General features: G+C 39.6%; 1 protein-coding gene across 1 annotated transcript in view; it reads left to right on the top strand.

The window, feature by feature from the left end:
• Positions 1 to 26,412, top strand: part of fmn2b (formin 2b) — a 401,079-nt gene that overhangs the window by 22,969 nt on the left and 351,698 nt on the right. The window contains exon 2 of the mRNA XM_041207507.1: positions 17,235 to 17,413. Within this exon, the coding sequence (XP_041063441.1) occupies positions 17,235 to 17,413 (179 nt within the window). The remainder of the gene's footprint in view (positions 1 to 17,234; positions 17,414 to 26,412) is intronic.

Below are 26,412 nucleotides of genomic sequence, written 5' to 3'. Positions count from 1 at the left end.
CTGATGGCCTTCAGGTAAAGTCTTTGTTTCTCAAAGGAATATATCTTTGTTGAGATAATGAACCAAAGGAGGAGATATTATGAAGGGTGACAAAGTTTGGTAAAGATGTGGATTTTAATGAGGGCCTTAAAGGAAAATCACATTGGGAGAGGTAGGGCCTTTTACTACAGCTTAGTCTAATATGTAGCATGCTTTTTGACCAATTGTTGGCCACTTAAGAACTGCTTCCTGCCCAGCCTGAATTTTGAGGCTGGTGGGAGGAGTTGAGGGGCAGGGAGGGAAGCCTGGCAGTCACCCTGTTTGGGGATCAGGTGGAAAGGTCGGGGGGATGGGGGAGGGGAATGGTGCAGGGGTGCGTCCCTCAAGGGCCCCCTTTCTACATCAGGCCCCTGCCCCCAATGTCTACCTCTTATGACTCCTCTCTTTCCCCCTGTCCTCTTGATCAAGATTGACTGGCTACCCTGATTCTTTTCTTGAAAATAGAAGACATGCAGGGATATAATGGAATTTTAATATAATGAAAGGTTTGGGCAAATTGGATCCAGCAACAGATTGTATTTGTAAAGCACCTTTTTTAATATAATAAAACATTCCAAGGTGAATTAGAAACCAATTATTCACACAGAAGGCAATATTAGGATAGATGGGTCAAGCTTGGTTAAAGAGTGTCTTAAAGGAGGTAGCAAGATATTGTGGTTAAGTAAGTTTATGCTGTGCACAGAATTTAAGCATGAAAAATGGTACTTCAAAGTTAAGGACGGCAAAAAAAAAAGAGGAAACATCTTTACTAAATTCTGTGGTACTGATTAGCAATATAGGGGTGGCAGCACAGTTAGGGAGGTAGGACAAACATTTTTCTGGGGTTTAAGCTGGAACTGACCAGCCTCTTACCAACAAATAGGATACAGGGTGTCAGATGTGTACCAACAGAATACTGTGGATAAGTCAGATGGTCATCTTCTTGAAACTGTATTATGTCACATGCATATAAAGAAAATCATGATTCAGCACCTTGGCCAGGTCCCTATCTTTAGTTCCCAACAAAATCATGGATGGGGCAGAACTTTCAACATTAGGGCTGTAAAATGGATGATGTTGGATCACCTGCCCATTGTACACTCCATCTGAGTTTCCCTTCCTGGGAAGAGATAATATGGTGAGGTGTATAATAGGCGGCCAATCCAATATCAGCTACTTAACTCTCTCGTTGAAGTTGAAAACTCTGGCAATGAACACACTTTTTTTTGAATGAATTGGAAATTAGTCCAGTGTGGGTGACTGACTCTGCAATTATCAGAGTCAGATTGTTATTAATCTTTGGAATTCTCTTTCCCCAGAGAGCAGAGAAGACCTTGTCAGTGAATATATTCAAGGCTGAGTTAGACAAATTTTTGATTTATAAAGGAGTCGAGGGTTATGGGGGACAGGCAAGAAAGTGGAATTGAGGCCACAATCAGAACAACTGTGATCTTAATGAATGTCCGAACAGGCTTGAGGGGTCAAATGGCCGCCTCCTGCAAGGCATTTCCCAGTAAGTACGTAAAACTGTGCAAATAGAGTTGATCAAAGCTTAAATGTTGAGCACACCTAGTAGGGCGCAAAGTCAATGCCAATTTAAATGGGATGAAACAAGCTAGGTATCAAAGTAAGGTAGTGAATGTATTCATGTTACCTACTTGTAGTGTGCAGTGTATTGGTTCTGAGCTAATAACACACATAGCTTAGAACTTTTTCATGTGTCTAGTAATATGGTTTCCTGAAGGATTATTTATTCTATTGTTTCACTGTAAAGTTTTGATTTTTGGTGATGTGAAACCTCCCCTCAAATGACTTGTAAGTGTTGATAATTATTCCCAAATTTCCCCCTCATAAGTATACAAAATAAATGGAAAATGGAAGAAGTTCAACTAATTCCTCAAGTTATTAAATCATAGACAATAAATCCTGCAATTAGATTCTTAAGGCTATGATAACACTATTTCTGACTAGATTTCTTTCTCCATAAATTAACTTCCTCCTTTTAAGATGTAATTTCCATTTGGGATGATAGAGCCAGCACTAATTTCCTGACAATGTTTCTCTTTACATTAGCTCGAGTTCATAGGGGTAGCTCGAATTCATGGGGTGGCTTAAATTAACTTTTTGTTCAGTCTTTCCTCTTGTGAGTAAAACATTACTTTTTCGCTCTTGGAGTATCCATACCATCATCTCCCATAAAAGGTGACTTACCTGAAGTGGATTTATCTGTCTTTTGAACCTTTGTATGAATATGAGTCCAATAATGCAGAAATTACATGAATCAACTAATTTATGAGTCTCTGCTTGGAGATGTGAATGATTTGAAGAACTTAGATTATACCACATGTGACATGTCAGGACAGTTTCAATAATCCTTACGGTAATTAATTAAACTGATGTCCATGGAACATTAAACTGCTATTGATTTTATTACCGGGCTTATAACACGTTCAAACGCTTGAAGCTGATGAACACAGTTGACATGAGAGTTGCGATTAATGTAAATGCCCTTTTTGAAGAGGAAGGTAAGTGAAAATTCTAATAGAAGCAAATATTTCTGTTAATAGATTGAAGATACAAAGTTAGAGCCTGTCCAACCATTTTGATGTGTAACAGGAGCACAAAACTATGATAGTCGAGATATTAATTGGTTATTTTTGGAGATTTTCCATTTTACAAGTTTAAAGATAGATGCAATGGGATCGTCAAAAATGTGCTTGACAATTTGTTTCCCTTCTGGAATTTAATTGTTGCTCTTATAAACAAGGTATTGTATTATGCAAAGTAATGTAACATGGTAAATTACTTTGTATTCCACAAAACTGCTGGTAATCATTTCGATGTAAATAGGGCCTCTTAAACTTCTATATGAATCCTTCAAACAGTCCTCCATATATTACTGGTAGGGATACCTTTGATTTCAGCATGACTTCCACTCTTGGTTCCTAAATCTTTAGAGTAATGTTTTGCTCTGTTTTATAAATAATTGATCAGCATGAGATCATTGTATTACTCTTAGATTTTGAAAGCCAGGATCAACCTGGGAGACGGTGTCATAAGGATAATGTTACTGGGCTAGTAATCCAGAGACCTAGGTTAATGGTCTGGGGCCACTGCTTTAAATCCTATCAGGGCAGCTCATGGTCTTTCAATTCAATAACATCAGGGTTGTCATAAAACCCATCTGATTGACTACTGTCCTTCAGGGAAGGAAATCTGTCCGCCTGATCCAGTCTGGCTGATGGGTGACTCCAGGTCCATAACAATGTTGTTGACTCGTAGCTGAAATGGCCTATTAAGCCATTCAGTTCAGAGGCAATTAGGGATGGGCAAAAATGCTAGACTTGCCAGTGATGCCCAAGTCCCCATCAAAGAATTGGGGGGGGGGGGGAACAAAAATTGAAAATGATGATTGCCCCATAAAAACTCATAAGTCTCAGGCTGCCCTGATGTCCTGTTTCTCTCTTCCTCCCCCATCCCTGCTCCTACAACCAGTCACTGCCCTTCACTTAATGTCTTTTCCATAAATATGCATGAGTCAGTCTGGTATTGCAGTCTTTGCTTTATGTTTGGCAGGAGAAAGACTATCATCTTTCCACACCTTGGCCAGGGTTGGCAATTTGTGCACAAAAGAGAGTGCTCTATTTAATGCAGGTTGCTGCATTATGCTCTGCACCTTTACTTAAGTGTTTAAGAGAAAGTTAAGTGTTGACTACAGCATGAATTATGTCTTGGGTACATTTATTGTTCACCTACAATTGTTTTGTGACAATAGTTTACTATATGAAAATTCTTGACACAAACATTGCTTAATTTGAGTTAATGTGTTCAATATGAAAAGTCAGATTAAACAGAAATGATTATTCAGTAATCTATAGAGCTCCCGAAGAAACCATATAGATAATCGTTGTTAATACTTTGCTATTTGTAATCATCTGCAGGTCTGAATGGCTTGGGCATCTTTGATTTTAACACTCAAAATCTGCTTTATATAAATCATCTATAACTCCCTCTAAGTAGTGAAATCAGAATCTTGTCTGTGCTATAATTGCTTTTAGAAAAAGTATTTTGTTTTTTACCCTGGTTCATAAAATTCTTGTGGCTGGAAAATTCACCTAAAAGAGTTTAGATGAATGCCCAGTTAGATGGTGTTGCCATGGGATCCCCTCTTGGCTCAACTCTCATCAACATCTTTGTCCGTTTCCAAGAAAAATGTGTTTTCAATGGAATGACATCTAACCTCCTACCCCATGCAAATTTCCAATACATTTACTTTATTTGTAAGAAATTCCTTGCACACTTCAATGGACTCAAATTCACCTTTTGAAGTGGAGCAGTCAAATGAGCTCCTTTTCCTTGATGTGCTAGTTGAGAAATAGGTTCTCGACTACTATCTACCACAAAGCCTACCTTCACTGGTCGATATACATGTTGGGGTTCCTACAGTTCCATGAGCTACGACGATGGCCTTATCAGAAATCTCATAAGTAGGGCCAGAGCTATTTGCTCACCATGCAAGTTTGCAGCTGAAATAGGGCACATCAAAGCTACCCTGCAGGATAATGGCTACCCTAATCAGATCATTGTTTTCTGTATATCGTGAAAATTCATGGATGGGTCTAAGGCTGCCACGTTTGGTCTGGAAAAGTGCCCAGTCTACCTCGGATTACTCTGGAGGAGTAAGGTCTTTCAAAAATTTGAGCAACAGGATAATTTAACCATTTCATGCTGCTACCACACAATAGCAACACTATTCTCCACTACCAGGATGCGCTGTCAAGCCAAAAAGACGTTCTGCCTATCACAAATGAGTAATATGGTATATGAATTTCGATGCTGGTATGATGTCGGGTGTGTAGGCCATATACCCCAATGGCTGGCAGATCGTATCAAACAGCACCTTTCTTCCACTGTTTGTAACAGGCAAAGTACTGACTGTACTCAACCACCCTGTGCTTGCAAAACTCAAAACATGGAATCACATCTAATGTTTGGACCACACTCACTAATCAATACTGTGAAGAATTACACTGACAACCAATTTATGATTATTAGTTGGGCTTGCAGCGTGGGTCACTTACGTGTGCAAAAAGCTACATTTATTCACACACAGGGCAAGGTACTTTGCAAACAGGAGGAGTATGTCCAGGCATTGTGCCTTTTTCTACTGAACAAAAGCTTGGGGGGGTGGAGGAGCATACATTCTTGGTTCTTTCCCCACTGAAGTGCCTTGACCAATCGGGTCAGCCTGCCTGGTTTGAATTTAAACAAAAGCTTGGCAGTTTATTAGTCCCTGGTGCAATCTCTATGGCAGCACTTCTACCAATCAGAGTCCACTTGCCAACCGATCAGCACTCTGTTCTCATGCAGTATAAATTATTATTCCCTTTTACAATTGGTATTCATGCATCTGTCCTGATGAGTGCAAGATGAAATGCTTTGATAGCTTTTCTCTTCAGCAATACTCCCAAATTACTATTAGAGTTTAATTTTATTGTTGTTTAGCATTTACATTCTGCTCATGTGGAATTTTAGGCCCTCGAAATGATGCACCTTTGATTCTGTATAGGCCCCATTAAAAGCTTTGAGCCCTATTGGTTTATAAGAATATTATATACTTGTTTTTTTTTATCTTGTTTTGAATTCTATTAAGTTGCCCTGTATTTCAATGTGATGCAATTTTCCAGACTGGTTCCAAATATTTTTTTCTCAACAAAATGTAAGCCTGGGCAACATCTTGAAGCAACTGGAATTTTTTAAAAAAAAAGACAACAATGCTTTCCCAATGACCAACTTGCCCACATTCCACCCTCCATAAACATGAAGTTTTCCAAAACTCTGCATATGTCTCAACTCAAGTCCAATTCGCCTATCACCCCTGTGCTTGCTGACCTGAATTGGCACCCACTTAAGCAGCACCTCAGCATTAAAATTCTCAACCTTGTTTTCAAATCCTTCCATGGCCTCCTACCTCCCTATCTATGTAATCTCCTCCAACCCCACAACCCTCCAGATATATCTATGCTCCTCTAATCCTGGCCACTTGAACTTTCTGGTTTTATTTGCTCCAACGATGGCTGTTCGTCCTGCTACCAAGGACCTAATTTCTGAAATTCCTTCCTAAACTTCTCTGTCTCTCTATATCCCTCTCCTCTTAAAAGCAGTTTAAAACCTACTTCTCTGAGCAAGCCTTTGGCCATCTGCCCTAATATTGCCTAAAGGTGCTATAGAAATACAATAATTGTTCTTGTGTACAATAGTAGGTGCAGAAGATAGTGTTGATGGAATCCCCTGGTTGAAGAATTCAAGGATTTGTTTTGTAACAAAGCACCCACTGATGAGATCCTCTGCGGCTGTTTAGGTTGATTGTTCCAAACTGTATTGGAAAAGAAGTGTTCATCTAGAGGTGTTATTGGCAGGCAGCTAGTTTAAAAGCAGCGTTAAGCTGCAGCTGAAAGCCCTTGTCTTTTTGCTCACCTTTACATTTAACTAGGAAAGGCAAAACTATTTGTGAGGCTGCAGATTCTAAACTCTGAAAGTTAACATTATCGGATTTCTCTTGCACCCTCCCCACCTTAGTCTTTGGAAAAGCATTTCAGCTTCTGTCTACAAATCTGCTTCAAAGCATAACAAGAACATAAAAAGAAGCAGGAGTAGGCCATTCGACTCAGTGAGGCTCTGTCTTCAATGGCTGATCTGATTGTGGCCTTAACTCAGTTTTCCTGCCTACCCCCCAAATAACCCTTGTCAATCAAGAATCTATCTAATTCCAACTTGAATATGTTCGATGACGCACCCTCCACTGTTCGCTGGGAAAGAAAATTCTAAATGTGAACAGCCCTTGGGGTATAGCAAAGATCAGATTTTCACTATATGAAAAATGGTTGGCAGAAGCTTGGGGCCTTGCCTAGTTCGGAGGCTGAATGTGTTGTCGCGCACATGCTGATTACCCTTCAACAATGCTACTGGAGAACCACTATTTCATAAATGGTTGTGCCACTACTTAGAATCTGATGGTATAATATTAGAAGATGTCTTGTCTTGTGGCATTGCTTATTGCGTTGAAGCTTATATTGCTAAGTGGCCTGTTAAAAGTAGCTGCTTTAAAGGCCTAAACCAGGTTGGCAACTAATCATGGCCATTGTGTCATTAAAGGGCACTTAGACTGTTGAGTACCAGCTCCAAGTTTCTGCATTGAGCTTAATTCCAGTTCAATGTGCACATCCAGCATGTTCATAATAACAGGGGGGTTGAGGGTACCATGTTGTTTGTGTGGGGTGAGTGGTGTAAATCAACCAGTAAGTTATGGCAATTCATAACTCCCAGTATATCCCTTCTTCATCTCACCATTCTCATCAATTTGCCCTTCTATGTGTCATGAACTCTTAATTTTTACCAGCGAGATTTGGACATTATTCACCAGAGATGAGTCTAAAAGTATTTTCAGATTTAAAAACCTGAGAATGGTTTAAGTTATTAACTGGTTAATAGGTTATAAATTAACTTGCCAGCTTATGGTATTTTCTGCTCGACTGCAAGTAATTGCATTTTAGTCACTCCCAGCTGTTTAGACAAATCTTATGTAAACAGTGATTTAAATGAGGGGGTCACTCATGCATCTTTTTAACAAAACTATTCAATATTGACATTCCCGTTTTGAAATATATTGAACTATACCTTCCAGCTTTCCTTCAATTAGTTTTGTCATAAAACTAAGAGGATATTGTTAGAATCTGGAGAGAAGGAATCTGACAAATTGGATTGATGAAATGCTGCTTGTATATCACAGGATGATTGCAGAATCTGCCTCGGGCTGTTGAGTATAACTTTGGCCAAGGAGAGGCTTTGAAAGTGATGACAGCCTCACTGATATATTAATGTATGTGTTTGGAAGAAAAATTTGCAGTTGGGTGTGGTGCTTTTTTGATGTTTATCAATCCTAAATTGGATTCGCTAACCGGGGGAACATAAACAATTTTTCAAGTGCTAAGTGGTTTGCCTTTTTCCTTACTTCTTGGTAGGTTCCCCTAATTGTGTTTTTTGTTTATAAATCCTTGATATTTTGTCTTTGGTGAAGCAGATTTCCTCACTTCTGATTGATACATTCCCAGAATCTTCAGTTCTGATGTGCAGGAGTTGTCAATCAACTATGAGTCACATGAAAAAAAGTACATGCAAATGGCTATCTATTTCCAATTCTCCCCATTGCATTTGGTCTTGAAGTAATGTAATGAACGCAGAGTGCCCATTGAGTAGCATCCTAATAGCTTACCATGAGGACCTCAACACAGATGATAGGAAATTCTGCATCGGCTTAGACTGTGCTGTCATTTGGTAGAAATAAATTGAAAAAATTTCCAGGCCGAATCTTTTCTGCCAAGTTCCAGATATTGCTTTGCATCCACATTCCACCTCTCTCTGCTCTTTACATGGTCCATCTCTGACTCTACCCTTTCCTTCCTCGATTTCTCCATTTCTGGGGATAAGCTATCAACCATTATTCATTATAAGATCACTGACTCCCACAGCTACCTCGTCTACACTTCCTCGCATCCACTTTCCTGTAAGGCCTCCAATACCTTCATTATCAGCACTTCTGATGGATCTTTTTCTCCTCAGCTGAAGAGATTCCTCTAACGTATTTAAGAGGGCACACAACTATGTTGGTACCATTTTCCACAAGTCTCCTCTCACCCCATTCTGTCCCTCACAGAATTACAATAGGTTTCCCCTTGTCCTCACCTTCCACCGCACCAGCTTTTGCATTCGATGGATCATTGTTTGCCTTTTCAGCCACTTTCAGCATGATGCCAGCAGCAAACACATTGTTCCCTCCCCTACCTTTTTAACTTTCTGAAAGGACTGTTCCCTCCGTCAGACCCTGGTCCACTCCTCATTCACCCCCAGCAACTCCTGCCCTTCCCATGGTGCCTCTCTATGCAGGCAGTACATGACTATTTTTAGCCTCTGACTCAACATTCATTACCCCAAACATTTCTTCCAGGCTGGAGAGTAATTTATATGTGCTTCTTTCAATTTGGTATACCATATTTGCTGCTCTCAATGCTGGCTGCTGTACATTAGGGAGACCAAATGAAGATTGGGTGACCGCTTTGCGGAACACATGTCCCCAGGCATGACCCTGAGCTTCTGGTCACCTGTCATTTTAAATCTGCACCTTGCTCTCACACTGACCTCTTGGCCCTTGGCCTTTGGCAGTGTTCTAATAAAGCTCAACGTAAATTCGAGGAACAGTTAGGCACTTTGCAGCCTTCTGGAATCGACACTTGAGTTCAACAATTTCAGACTATAATCTCTGCCCCCTCCCCCTGGCCCTTGTTGGTTTTACTCCAGTTTTCCCCTTTCTTTGCTTCAGATGGCAGCTGTTCATCATTTATGCCTCCTCTAGACTTTTTTTTGTTGTTGCTTCATCCATTACCATTCCCTTTTGGTCTTGCACCACCAACTCTTTCGTCATTTAATCTCTCCGGTCTTCCACGATTACAGACCACCCCTTTGTTCTTTTTTCACCCTCCCTTTTTGACTCCTTAAAACCCATTTCATTTCTGACTCACCCCAGTTCTGATGAAAGGTCATCCACCTGAAACATGAACTTGGTTTCCTCGCCAGAGATGCCGTCTGACCTGCTGAGGTGTTGCCAACATTTTCAGTTTTTATTCCAGATATTAACGTTTTTGTTTATTCATTCATGGGGTGTGGTGTCACTGGCTAGGCCAGCATTTATTGCCCTTCCCTAATGGCCACTGAGAAGGTGGTGATGAGCTGCTGCTTTGAACTGCTGCAGTCCATATGTTGTAGGTTAACCCATAGGGCTGTTGGGAAAGGAGTTCAAGGATTTTGATCCAGTGACAGTGAAGGAACGGCGATATATTTCAAAGTCAGGATGGTAAGTGGCTTGGACGGGAACTTCCAGGTGGTGGTGGTGTTCTCATCTACCTGCTGCCCTCGTCCTTCTAGATGGTACTTTGTTTATCTTTTGAGTTTGGATAGGTGACTGTTGCAGGGTGTTGGATACCACTGGATATTATTCAGTAAGTATTAATGAAATCCTTGTAGTCTTAAGGTTAACTATGTATTTATTAATTACAAGAATTCTGTGCATATATACAGTAAAGGGTTTAAGCTAGGAGGTGTCTCCATGCTTGCTTGTGCACACAGCTCAGTCCAAAGTTAGGCTGACTCCTAGGTGCGGGTCATATCTTTTCCTATATCACTTGTGGGCGGTTCTGTACTTAGTCCCATGTTAACCCTATATGTGCCAGACCCTTTATGCCACAGTAACCTTAGCTTAAACTTGTACATGAAAGGTACCTCAGAAGCACATTACATTTTGAAGGCTTCTTTGGCAAACAACAGTAATTGTTTCATTCCTATCAATTGGATTTTATTGATGGTTAAAAATGTAATCTAAACATTGTGATCAGAGTTGTTTGCTATTTATCTGGTCCAGTGCAATGTTTCTTTAGCAATATGTTCTGTCTTCCTGCTGTATGGACCAGTACTCCTCCAAACCTCTAAATGCCCAATCCCAAATATTCATTTCCCTCCCATTTCACACCCAATTGTTCACTGTCCATCTCCATATAACTCAATTACATCAAATATTGACTTTGCCTTGTCACCAGTTTACTCACCACCCCAATTTCTGCAAAATAAGTTCTTGTGGCTTAAGTACCTTCCCTCAACTATTCAATGTTCCTATATTGCTCAGCTCACCCTGAATCAATACTTCATGCTAGCTATTTTCTGCCAGCCCTATAAACTGCTTGCACAGCATCTCCTGAATCCTCATTCTAGGCAATACGCTCCCAAATAACTTTTTATCTCCCTTTCAGAAGATCCACTTGGTAATAAGGCTATGTCCCTTGCAGGATCTCCTGTCTCATGCCCCCTCTGTCCAGTTGTCATTTTGTTTCACACTCGTTCAGATGGGAATCTCTTTCTTTCTCATGTTACATTTCAAAGACAGCCATCACCAGAGTAACTAACCTTATTGACTTATCTAACTTCGAATTGTCCTTGCCGATCACATTTCATGGTCTCGTCTAACCTGTAATCACTCCATGCATCGACATTAGGAATGTGGAACATTGCACCATGGTTTGACATGGTTACATGTCCAAACTGCAGCACCAGAATAACAGTGTGGATTAGGCGATATAATCAAAATGGTAACTCCGTTTGTATTTTTTTTTCCAATTTTGTATTTTATTGCAAATGGCTGAAATTCTATTAGTTTGCATCATTTTGCAAGTTTGGCCCAAAAAGTCTTGATGTTCAAAGTTTATTTGAGCAGTACCATTTTTCTAGCATACAGTACTATGTTAGAAATATTTCTTATAACAGGACAGCTGCAGATTAGTTTCATTGTTTATATTGTCACCCTCGCAATAAAAAAAATCATACCTGCTGAGTAGATTGAGCTGTAAAAAAAAATTGCTGAAGGCTATGTCTTTGATGTGAAGATGTTATTTGTGTGTGTAATTGGGCTATATCAGTGGAAAATGTTTTGTCTCCAGCAATAAGTAAGCCAAAATGCTATATTTGTTTCTAGGGTCCAATCTAGAAAAAACACTTGCTTCTCTACCTCAAAGCAATCTCTTACAAATTTTTAAATCCTCATCCATGTAATCCTCCCATTTTCCTACTAGACTTTCTCTAATTCGCTGTGATTGCTATTGCAGGCAATCTGTTGATTGTCAAATCAGAATTTATAAAGTTCATCAACTTTCAATCTTGTTAAATGTATTGTGGCAAATTTGGCTACAAGAGATCAGTGGCCACATGTTGCATAAAGTTCCTTTTAGCACAGTTAAATCTGAGACCCAAATAACATGCAAGGTAAGTGCTCTGAAACCATGGACACTTGCAAATTACAAGCTACAGAAAGCCCTCAATGCCCCAAACCCTTTTACAATTTGAAACATGAATGATGGCTGTTGGAAAGCAGTAATATCTGAGACATTCACAGAGGTGGAATCGCTGGCAATTCCTGTTTGCAGCTTTCTTTCTACCCCCAGGTCAGCATGAGGTGGCAGCAGGTTTTGTGAAAGGAAAGAAGGCTTCTGTGGGATGGTGAACCTTTTGTCCAGCATGCATAGCGGCAGAGAAACTGCTCTATCTCTGGGATTGAATTCTTGCATGACTTTTTGAAGGGAGAGAAGGGCAGCTTTCTGCCACCATGGAAACTGGTTAAATAATGCATTCTACCAAATGTTTACATTGCATTCAGCAACCATTCTGAAGATTTTTTAAAATGAAGGAACAAAGAAAAGTACAGCACAAGAGCAGGCCATTCGGCCCTCCAAGCCTGCGCCAATCATATTGCCTGTCAAACTAATACATTTTGCACTTCCGGGGTCCGTATCCCTCTATTCCCATCCTATTCATGTATTTGTCAAGCTGCCTCTTAAACACCACTATCGTACCTGCTTCCACCACCTCCTCTGGCAGCGAATTCCAGACACTCACTACCCTCTGCGTAAAAAAGAACTTGCCCCGCATATCTCCTCTAAAGTTTTCTCCTCTCACCTTAAATCTGTGTTCTCTAGTAATTGACTCTTCCACCCTGGGAAAAAGCTTCTGTCTATCTACTGGGAAACAATGCTGATGTCAGTCCCTAAGAATTCATAATTTGCAGGTCTCGCTGTAATCATCTCGCTAGTCAGTCAACCCCTGTCCAATCTTGGTGGTGGACAAAATGATTTTTGTCACTGAACATACCCCACCCTCCCCAAAAAGCAGCTTCTGAACCTTGCACATTATACACAGCTGTCACCACTAGGGGGAAACCTGGAGTAAGATCTCCCTGATCAGGATGAGTGAATATTTCTCAGCCTCATTCCAAGCATGGAGTTTGACTTTCAGTATGATGTGCCAGAATGCATTGTGTAGCTTGAATCAAGCATGAGTGACACTTAAGATTGTTGTAGCAAAGTTGTGAATGAGTGAGAATTATATCGCAGTTTACTGGGGTTAATCCTGCAGTCCTATTCATAAGGGTGCATCTCAAGTTAACGGATTGTGTGGATGTTTACTGAAAATGAACCTAGTTAGACAAAATCCAGGTCGATGATTCAATGCAACTCTGAAGGAGTTGTGATTAAAAAGCCCTTGACCTTAAATGTTAACTCCGTTTTTTCTCTCTTCAAATGCTGCCAGACCTGCTGAGTGTTTCCACCATTTTCTATTTTTATTTAATTATGGGCAGGTTGAACACTGTAATCTTTTTTTAAAGAAGTCTTTACATTTGCCATCTCGATTGCTAGTGTATCAGTTAAGTATTTTGGCTTCACCACTCCCAAAAGCTGAAATATTATGTAAATTCTATAAGTTGTACATGATTCTCACGGTTCTATAGGGACATGTTACCACCCAATTTATGCAAGTTGATTTGTATTTGGTGTTTGTTGCGAGAGCAATCTGCTTCAGAGTTTACTCACCACAGTTCCTTTAACTTAATGGCACTTCTCAGCCTATTTTGTTCCCACATGCAGTGTGTCATTTTTAGTTTTGGTTTTCCTTTCCAGTTCAGATTTTAGAAGGGTTCAGGGTATGGCCTGATAGAATGCACCATGTCCAGAGACAAAAGCATTTGATATATGGCTAATGCCATTTTTAAAATTGAGTCATCACTACTTCCTCTGGTCCATACGAGAGATAATATTCAAGTATTCTGTTACATTGCATGCACATCTAACCACAAATGCCAGCAGAAAATCGATTTGACCTTTTTGACTGTCTTTGTTCTCCTCACTTGAGTTTCTGTTCATGAAGTTAGCCCAAACCTTACCCGGTACCTTTCCAAGTGCAGATGAGACGTGATTGGTCAGCAAAAGATTCGTGATCTAATATTGGACTGACAGGGAAGAGGTAATTTCAGGCGCCCCTCCAGACATATTATGCATTGGATATATCATACTGAATCAAGCTAGAGCACACTTCACCTAATGTTTATTAGCATCATCTGCCAGGCCTCTTGCAGCCTTTTGGATTGAAAAAAGTTACAATATAACCAGAGGCAAAAATGGCATTGACTCGTGTCATTGTCAAGATAGACATTGGAATTGGAATGAGCAGGTGCTTTATATATTATTCACTGACGCACGAGCATGGAACCTGCACTCTTAGAACATGCTCCAGTGGGGGATAACGTATCAAACTTACGTTGGAACAAACATTACAACTGTCAGATTATTGAATGAAGAGACACCAGAGGTGAGCAAATGGCTTCACTTGAGGATTCCCTCAAATTTAAAGCAACTTGTTTTCTGAGGACAGTGAGTGTATATGGACAAGGGGCCCTCTTGAATACAAAATGCCAACGTTATTACTCCCCGAGTTAAAGGAGTGAGAGTTTTATGTTTTGGTCTAAGATGTGGGGCTTTGGTCTGATCCTGCATCTCTTGGTCCTCAGCTATTGCATTGTGGAGAAAGAAATCCAGCTTGGTCAACTGTCTACCAATCATCCAATAAACTGGCTTGCTGCAGCCAACACTGCAATTTTTATACAAGAATTGGGGTATTCTACAAAATTATTAGGTTTGCAGCTGTGGGACACATAAATCAGTATAAAAATTTTCGCCCTGACTTTGTCATCAAGGTATTGTTGGAAGTAGCATTCCTTTTGAGGTAACTGTTACAGCACATTCACTGTTAAATGCACAACTGTTTGGTTTGGATTATTTCTGCAAATACCACCTTCAACATCAACTTGTATTTGTTTTGAACTGAGCTAAACACAAATAAACCTTTTACTTATAGGAGTATCTTTCTTTCTTTGGGTAAGGTTAAGGTGAAGCTTGGCTCTGGGCTAACCAAGCAGTGGAAGCTAGTCACGTAATTTTTTTACCATTCCGCTTTTGGAGATTTGATAGAGGTGTTCAAAATAATGAGGGGGCTGGATAGAGTACCTGGGGAGAAACTGTTTCTGCTCATAAAAGGATAGGGAACAAGAGGCCACGGATTTAAGTGATCTACAAAAGATGCAAATGTGGTGTAAGAAAAAGTTTTTTCACAGAGCGAGTGGTTCAGGTCTGGAATGGACTGCCTGCAAGTGTGGTGGAGGCAGGGTCACTTGAGTCATTCAAGAGGGCATTTTTCTAGTCAAATAATCACCCAATGTGCAAGGGTACAGGGAAAAGGCCGGAGAATGGCACTAAGTCACAATGCTCATTTGGAGAGCCAATGCAGATGAGATGTACGGATTGGCCTCCGTGCTGTACCGATTCTGTGATTTGCAATTTTTGCTTTCATTGGTTTAGTCAGTGAGGTGTAAATTTGTATCATTCAGGGGGTAACTTATAGGGAATCCAGACCTTGTTGCTTTCAAATTAGCTGCTTGTTTTCCTACATTACACCAGTAACCGCACTGCTAAGACATTTCATTGAATGAAAAGAGGTGTATGAATGCAAGTTGTTCTACTGCATTTACTATTGGGTCTTGTGTACAGTATTGTTGAGGGGGTGGGGGAGAAAGAGTGGCTCATTTCAGTTATGTAATGCCTTCTGAAATTCGAGGGTCTAAAGCTTGAAGAGGAGTTGGAGACATTGAATTGAAGAAAAGAGCATCACAAAAGGATTCATGCAAAATGCAAGCACCCCAATGCTGATGAAACAAAAGCTGTTGAAGGAATGGCATGTTGGCAGCATTTGGAAGAAAGTGTTGGAAATTCCCATCTGACTCAGCAGCTGCAGCTCAGTTGAATAGGACTGTTGTATGGATATGAGTAAACAGCAGCATTTATGCTAATTTGCTGATTCTTTTCTAAGTTCCAAGTGGGTAATCTGAAAGAAGGGTCTTTATCATCAGCTTGCTTTTGGCTACCACTATTCTCTTCATTATATACAAAAAGATCACCTTTCTTAATCTGAAATGATGACCAAAATGGCAGTCTATCATCAATAATGGTGTGACGATCTTCCAGTCAACAAGAGCAGCCACTGAGAGATTGGAGAGGGCAAATGCTTCAGCCAACAAGCCCCCACAATCTACCAGTTAACAGCTAATGTCCTTACTGAGGTTGAGTTAGGGCTCGTAAATCAGCTGTGAACCTTGACATCTCACTCAAACCCAGTCACCCAGAAGGATAAATCATTTGAAACCTGAGGGATTGTCAATGATACAAAAAGATCCAGTAGTTGAGACGTAATTGCAAGACAATAGCACTACCACCAAAAATTCTATAAACCTCAGAACACTAAAAATAGCTTGTAAATGACACCGAGGCCAAGTATTTTAACCAGGAAACCAGTTATTTCTGCTGCTTTATTCTAACTTCCAGTTGACATTGAACTCCCTATTTCTCCTTGGGTTACAGCAGTTGAGACGCATCAGTTTCAGCACCGCTTCCCCTCAGCATCAGAATACTTGTATTGTCCTGCTCAAGCAGTGTGACCTTCAACTAAATGTGAACAAAATTATGAACTCTGCATTGAATTATGTTAGATATTTGCCACCCCTCCACCAGTTCCCAGCTTAAACCCACGTAACGTCCTGCATCAATTTATAATAGTTTGTCATTCACAGCAATTAAAATAGTTGTTAATCCCACATCCTAATGTAAATTCTTGGTATTAATAGGCCAGTTAGATCTGCAGTTTCTTTTGCCTCTATACAAACTGTGTTCGCTCTTTGAATCAAATTTAAGTAGGTGGTGTAAAGCTATTTCTGAAGGAGTCCCACCTTTTATTCAACTTCATAGTCACTTTGTAGGCAGTGTGAAGCCAGGTTTTTAAAAGGACCTGCTTGGACAAAAAGTTGGATTTAATAGACTCCTAATATTAAAATTGAACATGTGATGGTTTCATGTATAAATGATACACTTATAAAAGCTAGAGAATGGCATAAATCCAGCAATAAAATGTCCTTTCATATATGTGGTATACCAATGTCCTAAGATATGACCACTTTCTCCCTTTCCCTCACAAAAAAAAAAGGCATCCTTTGTGCTGGGTTCTACCTTATACCATGCAAAGGCTGTTCTATGTGCTGAGACAGCAACATAAATGAAATATTTTAACTGGATAGAAAGTTTCTGTTCACTTATGAATGACCATCTAACCTACTGAAGGCAGCAGCTTTTTGCAAATGAGGGAGCATACACCTTGCTACCCAGTCCACTCAGCAAAAATTATTTCAGTTCATAAGTCTTTTTGATGTTTCTCTGAACATGCTCTTCAAATCTTTCTTACAGGGAGAACCTTACTGGAGAAGCTTTTTGGACAGCAGGAAAAGGCACAGCTTTCAGGCGAGCATGAGGAAGCTGAGAAACTTTGCTCTCGTATTCTGGCCATGGGTTTGCTACTTCCATTTGGGGACTGCTTCAGAGAACAATTTTGTGGAGAAGCGCCACAAACCACCACCAAGTTTGATGTGAGTTTCTTTTTACCCTGTGATATTTGAGCTGAATCTGGAATGCTCCAAATTAAACTTGCCTGGAAACTAATGCCTCACTGTTGGGTAGAAATTTTGGTTCCAGTGTGATATATGGGGTGGGTGGGATGGGGGTGTGATGGGTGTGAATGCTTTTGTGTGCATGAATTACTGTGCTACTTAATTGAAGTACATGAACGTGGATCTTTAATGTGTGATGGTGATTTGCAGATGAACTGCTCGTCAGTGTGTGTGTGTGTGTATCCATGTATCTATACAACAGGGTTGTGGATCCTCCCAGGATTGTCTTGAAATATCCATCGATTAAATATTGAACTCTTGGGCACTGCTGCATGAAGAAAACGATAGAGGTATTAAAAGGAATTGTCGTTTTTCCCCTGTTTGATTTTGAATACTTTAGTTTTTAATATCAATATTGGAGTTGGGTGTGGCAGAGGTTGTAAGGGCTGTTTGACTGGTTGGGGCATTTGGAGGTTTGAGGCCATGTGGTAAAATCTCCAGGAATAACTTCAACCAGAGTTGGCAACCTAAATGTCAGTGATATAATGATTAATTCTTTTCAATTGATAATTTGTGTATTGTGTTTGTTTGTTATGACGTGGTAGATGATGTGTGCCAGGTGGATCAAATCCATGAGGGAAACTTGATCACGCGGTCACAACTGTTTTGCAATTTGTATTCTATTTCGAGATGCATGCCCTGAATTCAGAAGTAATAAGACTACCATGACTTCAGAGGTTTTTAGAAAACTAGATTAAATATGTATTAACATAAAAGATTTCAAGCACATACGCCTACAAATTACTGCTATAATAACTCCTAAAGCCCCTAATTAATTTGGCTTCCAGTTACACCCCCCTTAAGACAACAGTAAAAACAAATAGATTTAAATAGAACCAGACAAAGCAATACAATACCCTGGACAGTGGAATTCAAAGTTATAGTTTTCTCAGCTTCAGTTCCTGTAGACAGCAACTTGATGCACAGAGGCTGGAAGCTCTTCACAATTACGTTAGATCATAGAATACCTTCTCCTTGCCACATAGCCTCATCTCCTTTATACATGTTTCTCCCCTTTTAATGCAAATGCCATTGTTCCAACATATCTTTGGAACTTCACTTTTCTCATTAATATAAACCTTTTCTTAATGTTCATATTATCAATAACCTTTGGGAAAGATAAACACAGTTTGGTTTAGCTTCCTCTAGCTGGGTGTAACATCCTACCATCACTTTGAAATTCAAACTACCCTAATTTAATTATAAATGCAAATTTTCCTCACACCTCCTTCTAAAACTTCAGCCATGTTTACATATTTAGCATTTCAAACCTAGCTTCTTGTTGATGACTCATAGCCTCTAGGCCAGCTGTCACCAATTCAATTAACACATACACACGCGTGAACACACACTCCACTATTAACCTACCTTTACAATAAATTGCAATAATATTGAGAATTATTAAATTTCCATGACTTTTTTTTATAAATCATGCCTAATAGCTTTGTTTATGTGGGCTAGGGTGGATTTATTGACTGTCATAAACAAGGGCTGAAGACTGTGGGAGCAGTACTCCAATAATTAAACTAACAATTGAGTAATTGGATTGGAATGTGCACTGTTTAAAATGTGCTTGATAGCTAGAAAATGTGGTACCTAATAAGATCATTGAGGTGGGAGTAGTGGTTTCCAGTGGAAAGTTGCTTCTGAACTGTGATTTGTTTAATGTATAATTCCCCCAGCAATTTGCCAAATATATAAACAAGAGAGATGATGTGAAATCTTAAAACCAACTTTTATGCAAAACTGAAGTACAACATTTATCAAAAGTGCTATTCCTTCCCTGGCCAACCCCTCTCTGTGAAATCAGTCAATGGATCATGTTGTCAAAATGTCATGAATTTGAGTATTGTGATGCACTGTGTTCAGCCTGTTCATTAGTTCATACTTAAATGATTATTTCATTAGGAATTTGGCTTGATCAGCTAAAACTCTACCAGGTCAGTAGCTCTAGCTCCATTATTTTTAAGCCTTAAGTGGCAGCAATGTGGAAACTGAACATTTGACAAAATCATGATTGCCAGTGCTTTTAGTGGGGGAGAAGAAATGCAAGCCAGCTTCCAAATGAAGTGGTGCAAAAGACCAGGGAAAATCTAGAGCCCCTTGAGAGATGGTGTAATTAAGTCACTTTACTCCACAATTTCTTCTTTGTTTTGCACCATTTAATGCAGGTGTCACACCTTAAAGTCCCAAAGAGAGTCTAGGTCAGTAGCACAATTATCAAGCTATGGCCTGTACAGTTTTTGATTTGTACCTTTGCACTAATACAGGAATTAAATGTTGTTGCTCTGGGCCTGAGGGAAAACTATAATCGAACAGGTGCCTTTGTTTAATTGTGAACAGTTCAAAAGAGGGAGAAGGCATTGATTATGGAGTTGCGGTAATGGCAATTGCCAGTATACAGATCAAGCAAGTGCTATTGAACCTTAAATCTCTGCTTTCCCCTTTCTCACATACTAATAGGCAGAATAAGGTTGACTAAAGTCTACAGCAGAAGCAGGGACAGCTTTTATGGCTGAGGAATTTTGAGGTTCCTGTTAGACTAAATACTAACTTCCTTTCCGATGACAAAGTGGAAAGCACTGTATACAGCTTCGAAAACAGCCAGAAAGCCTTAGCAGCTGCTGTACCCAGAGTAGCTTCAACCTGCCAAATCAAGAGCTCCCAAATAAGGGACCTGCACTCACTTTTCCTGACTCTTCAGCTGACGACCTGTGACAGAGATACTTTATGATGCAGGTCAGCACAGCTGGAACCCTTATTAAGAAAGTGAAGCCTCACACGTTCTTGGCACTCTTTTGATTTTTAATATATCTTGGAGAAGGCAGTTTGTCTGGAAATAGACATCCTATTGGCACCTGCTTCTTTTGAAAATCTAATGTTCAGCTCCAGAAGCTAAGGGTTATCTTTGGGGTTATATCGGTCTTTGTGCAATGGAAGGTTTAATCCTTCTTCCTTTAATTTGTTGTCATAAGATCTAGAAATTTTTGTACTCCATTTCAACATGAGAGATTTTGGCGCTCTCGAGAGCAGGTCAGCCCTTTGGAGTCTGTAGAAGAGAATTTGTTGATTGAATGGAGGTCTCAATATGACACAATAACTAAAAGCTTCTAACTGACAGCCCAGTTTTTGAGAAGATGAGCCTTCCTTTGTCACTGGTCCTATTGGTACTGTCGGAACTGTCTGAAGCTCTGGATTTGTGTGCTTGTGAGCTGCTTGTATTGATGATCACAATTTTGCCAGAACTTGTTCAGCAAAGAACTTAATGAACAGAAAAAGTTAACTAGATGAGCAATCTTGTTCACAAAGTCATATTTCTATTTCTGAAGGATTGCATTATTGAAATAGAAAATATTTTCCAAGTAGTGATGTGATCACAATTTGAACCCATAGAGGTTTGTCATAGTTTTTTTGCTTTTAGCAAATTGCAGTGAATGCTGGAAATCTGAAATAAAAACACTGCTGGAAAAACTCAGGCCTTGCAGCATCTATGGAGAGAGCAAGATAGTTGATGTTTTGAAACCAAAGAAGAGCCATATTGGACTAAAAATGTTAACACTCTCTCTGTTTCTCTCTCCACAGATGCTGCCAGACCTGCTGAGTTTTTCCAGCACTTCATGTTTTTCTCTGTTTTCATTATTGTAATTTGCTACTTGTGACATTAGTGTGAACTAGTTTCACTCTCTGAAGGAGGAAGTCTCACTTATCTTTCCTCTGGAGTTAAGCCAAAATACCTTTAAATTTCCATATGCCAAACATATGCTCACTCTCCTATTGTGACTTTGGAACTATGCAGCAAGTTTACATCAGCCAGCCGTAAATTGTCAGTTAAGTATCTAATAATCTAGGATAGTTGTGGCACGATTGGTATAACTAATAAAATATGGTTACAATGCATCTTGGGACGTAACTGAGTTTGAGCTTTAGCTCCTCTATAATTGTGGAAAGCAAAACTATTCTCTACTCGTATTCCATCATGGTGAGACACCCCTGTCTGGACAGAAAGGGTTGTGTGGGAGATGGAAGGGATAGAAATTTTACATAGTGAGCCAAAATAGGCATCTGCTGGCCAATTAATGGCCAGAAAGTCACCATCTCAAACTTAGCATCAAGCAGCTGCTATAGAAAATTGGGAAACCGAATGAATGTGCGAAAAAAGCTGCAATGCTGAAGGGAGATGCTTTTTTTTGAGTTGTATTTGGCTGTAGTTTTTAACTGTCCCATCTGCCGAGCCAAGAATAACTTGATAAATATGGGCTACAAAATAGATGTTTAGTTGAACTGGGATTTGCGATGCCTTGCAATAAGTCAGACTTTGAATGAATTTACATAGATTAACACGTTAATGTGTTTGTATGAAAACCTGCACCCAGTGCCAATCAAGAGAGCCACCTTGGACTACTCGTACATTCTTGTTCATACTAGCTCAAACTAGTTCACACTAATGCCACAAATAGCATATCTGTGTTTAATCCCTGCCCATTAAAATTGGAACTAACATTTATTATATACTTTTGTAATAGGTGCAGTTTATAGTGAAAATGTATGCAATCCTGTGCTGTGCATCTTGCTTTAAATCTTAGATTAATATTACCTTGAAGAATAAAGAACAAATGATATGGATTAATTTACTGTGAACATGCTGATCCCTAGCCCATTATGATAAAGGGTGGGCTTGGGTCAAGGTGGGGTGTTGGAGTTAAAGTCTGAGAAATACGAGACTCATTGACATTCACTTTTCAACTTGAATTCACGTAGACCGAGTTTTTTCCAAGTGTCATGTCAGCAGCTTCTTTGAAGCGAGGACTTGCTGGATTTAGAAAGTAAGGGCCTTCACACTTACCCCAGATTTAGGTGCCTGCCTGAGAAGCCTCCACAATTGGGCACCCAATTACCTACCTTCTCCCACAACAGGGCCTCTGACATCCCCTTCAGCCCCTATTACCTTATTCTGATTTTTATTTTCCTTTTACCTCCCCCCCCACCCCCCCAAAGGCTCCTGAACTTTTAAAAAAAATATTTTTCCCCCCACCATGGGACCACTGACCTCCTACATCCATGTACTCTTGCCTGCATTATCTCTCCTCCAGTCCCTGACATGGGCTTACCTGCTGCTGCAGTCTTCACTGGCTGACTGGCTCCCTACTTGACTGACTGACTGAAGGCTTAGGCTGACCTCAGGATAGGGAACCAATCAGGGATGTAGTGTGTGGTGAAAGCCCAAATTGAAGGTTCCCCATGACTTTCTGACTCGCCCACTCCCTGTGGGCTGATGTGGTGTTATAATGATATAGATATCAATCGCTCATAAAGGATTGTGTAACCATGTGGATTTGTACATTTTAGAGTAGACAGGTGGGAACATTTATGCAAAGGTACAAAGCTTAAAGACATCAGAGCTGTGCTGTGTTCTGCTCACAGTCAAAAGTGAAACTAAGACTGGATCACATGACGCACTTCATTTCTAATGATGTTATGCTGCTTTTTCTTAAAGGCCTATTACAGCATGGGGTAGGTCTGTTTCTTTTTGTTTTAAAAAGCAACAATTTGCCCAATAAGTACTTTATCTTTTACTGATGATTTTGCATTTTTAACCAAATAATAAGTAAATCATTTCTGGAGTGTTTCTTGTCTTCAAGTGGCTTAGCCCCAGATATTTAAAAAAAAACAACAAACCTAATAGACCTGTTCACTGAATCATTGAACAAATTATAGACTTTTCAAAACTGAAGATGACTGACACACAGGCAACTGAATGAACGAGTAGGGGAGTGAGACTAATTGGACAGCACTTGCATAGAGCTGTCAAGGGTGTGATGGGTTGACTGGCCTTCTTTTCTGCTGTACAACTCCATGATGCACTTTAATGAGGTAGGGGAGATGTCAGTGGGAATGGTATCTTACTGCAGATTGATTTTTTTCAAACCTGTGTAATGCCAGGTAAAATTGTAAATGCCGCAAAAACTATTTCCTAGAGATACAGCCCAGGTCTTCAACATCTGAAATGCAAATTATCTTTCTTTCTTTCCTTCAGATGCTGAACAGTTTTCTCTCTTTCTAGCACTTTGTCATTTCCATTACAAATTTGTTATGCCTTTCTTATTGGCAATGTTTCCAAAAGCTTGAGTACACATGTGATAATTGTGTACTTGGTGTTGTTGTGCACTGTAACTATTAGAAAGGTGTTGAAGCATGCAAATAGCATTTAACTGATAGCAGCTGTAGCCAAGTCCTGTGCTCAATTTAAGATGACTCCTTTTAAAATAGAACGGATTAAGTCTGTCCAGATAGTTTGTTTAGGCTTCAAATTGTAACGCCTACATCATAAGGAAAAGTTAGGTTTAATCATGCCAAGTCAAGTCTTTCAAATGCAGTATGTGAGTAACTTCAGAATCTGGAATTTGTACTTGTCACTTACTGCTTTCAAGCTAATGTGCCCTGGCCCTAACAATGAATTACATGAATCCTGATTTAGAATAACTTACTTGATTAGAATTGCTACTATGATTTTTAGCTTAATCATTGGAAGTATCACTAGTTAGACCTGATTTTGTGCAGACTAACTAACCAAATGTTGTACGCCGAAGAGACGCAGAGATATTGGGAGTTTACAGTATGCGGGTGCTAATTGTAAAACATACATCTGTCTTTAGCAAGTCTCTTGAAATTGAACAATATGGAGTAGAATTTCACTGGAAATGCATGAGCCACCTGCTTCAGCATTCGCAAGACTTGTACCAGCATTTAAAAAGTCCAATTACAGTAACTAAAGATCTCTCAGTTTCTCTTGTTGTAAATCCTTTATCTCTTTTAAGGGGCCTCCCTCAATCAGAGGATCTTTGTGTGCCAATAGCATAGAAATTCTTATTGTGTCAGGTTAGATCATTTCAGAATGTACACTTCACCATTTGGCACATTAGCTGGCAGAACACTTGGTTGGCAAATAGTATATTGTGACATCTGCAGCCCAACAGCTTCAAATAAAATGCAATTTACTTGTAGATCAATGCATTTCAGGACTAAAAACCTAGCAGGGGTGAAATTGACCAATGCCAGCAGTATGAGATGGGCTTGCAGCCGATTTTTTTTTTCCATTGTACCAATTTTTAATTTTCCATTAACTTGGGAAGATATGGCTAAAATGTTTAATTCCAAGCCAATAAAAGTGGCAGTGAAATTATGGGATGACTCCCAAAAAGCGTTTGAACCATCATTGGGTTAATTTCAGTGGAAAGAAGATTGGACACGGTGAAAAATCAAATGAAGCGCTTTGGATTTCTGTAGTTTTGAGCATATATAATAAATGTTGTATGAATGAATAGGTGTGTTAGCTGTTGCAGAGTACAAGATTTCACATTGCTGAGAACCGTACTTTCCACTAGAGAATTAATGCAATTTGAATGAGGCATTTAAGCCCGTCTTTTGAAGTATGAGCCATGGCTAGTGCATTAGATGAGAATCCAGATCAAAGCACTTTTCACACTTTAACCTTGGGCTGTTGTTTGTACTTTTTTATGCATGAAAAATAAGGCAACATAAAATTTTACAGTTTGACACCATGCCAATCAGTTGAATGCCAGCAAGTATTGTAAATGTCAGCTAATCCTGTTGGTAATGTGCTGATCCTGAGCACATAATCCCAATACAAAGTTCATGTTTTAACAACGTTGTCCTTTCAGACTTGAGCTCTCCCTCCTGAAGCATAGATACAGTACTCATTATTACATGAGCATAACTGGCCTTGTTTTAAATGGTAGCATGTTTCCCAGATATCCACATGGGTCTGTTACAACACGTCAGAGCAACATGGGGATTTTTCTGCATTCCCCTTGCTGTTCTTTGTGTTTGTTTGGTCACTGCCCTGCTTGTCTCAGTACATGCCGCCGCCAGTGCCTTTGTTCTGCAATACAGGCTCCGAGCGGATTAAAGAAAACTGTAGGAATTTGGAGAGCAGCCCTTTTGGTCACTGTTTCGTGTAACAACAATCAATTGATGCAGAGCAAGAGCATTAACATGAGTCAGCTTTTGCTGATTTCTACCAAAATTGCTCCTTGGAATTAACACGCACTCTAAAACATTGCACAAAAATAAACCTTGCTGCATAATTAGTGCTTTCAAAACTCAGTAACTGTCTTGAAGCTCACAGCTGCTACCCTTTAAATATCTATTCAGTGCAAGACTTTTTTGATCATGCTGTTGTATACCGTGAGTTGATCTCCATTTGTCTTATGCACAGTACGTTCATACAATTTGGAAGTGGCTGTGTTTCACCTGCTCAAAGCTTAATGTTTTGTCTAGCCACAACCTATGTGATTATATATAGCAACTTATTTGATTGAGATGTCTCAGTGCTTTATATAACATATGTTACTTTTTAAATGGTGACTTATGTGACAAGACAAACATGGTAGCCATTTTGCATACAAAATTTCCCTATGATGGTGAATTAACATGCTTTTGTTTTGACGGGGGTGAGTATTCATTGAATGAATAAGCAGTTTTTAGTCTAGACACCAGGGGACCATTACTCATATAGTGTGATGACTCCTTTAAAACAAGCAGCTAGAACTCCATTTGGATGTCTCATTTAAGGAACAAAACCTTTGACAATCCAGCAGTTCTCTTTTAGTATCATACTTGAATATCCTCTTACATGCTGAGCTCAAAACCTTATTTTATCTGTCACTAATGCTTTCTGGTGGCTCGGGTGGTCTAACATTTGAATAGGCATTGGATTTTGAGTGTTTTTCTTCCCAAGCAACTATGAAAATTTGGGTCCTGCTTGACTCATTGTGAATATAAAGCAGCGATGTGCACCCTTCACCACAGTGTGAACTGCAGAAATACAGATTGAAATATACTTCCTCCTCTCCACTTGTAGCTTTGTTCATTTTATTTATGGAGATGTACTGATGCAG

This window comes from Carcharodon carcharias, chromosome 2 (genome assembly GCF_017639515.1).
Source record: "Carcharodon carcharias isolate sCarCar2 chromosome 2, sCarCar2.pri, whole genome shotgun sequence".
Lineage (NCBI taxonomy): Eukaryota > Metazoa > Chordata > Chondrichthyes > Lamniformes > Lamnidae > Carcharodon > Carcharodon carcharias.
This window is presented reverse-complemented; position numbering and strand designations above follow the sequence as displayed.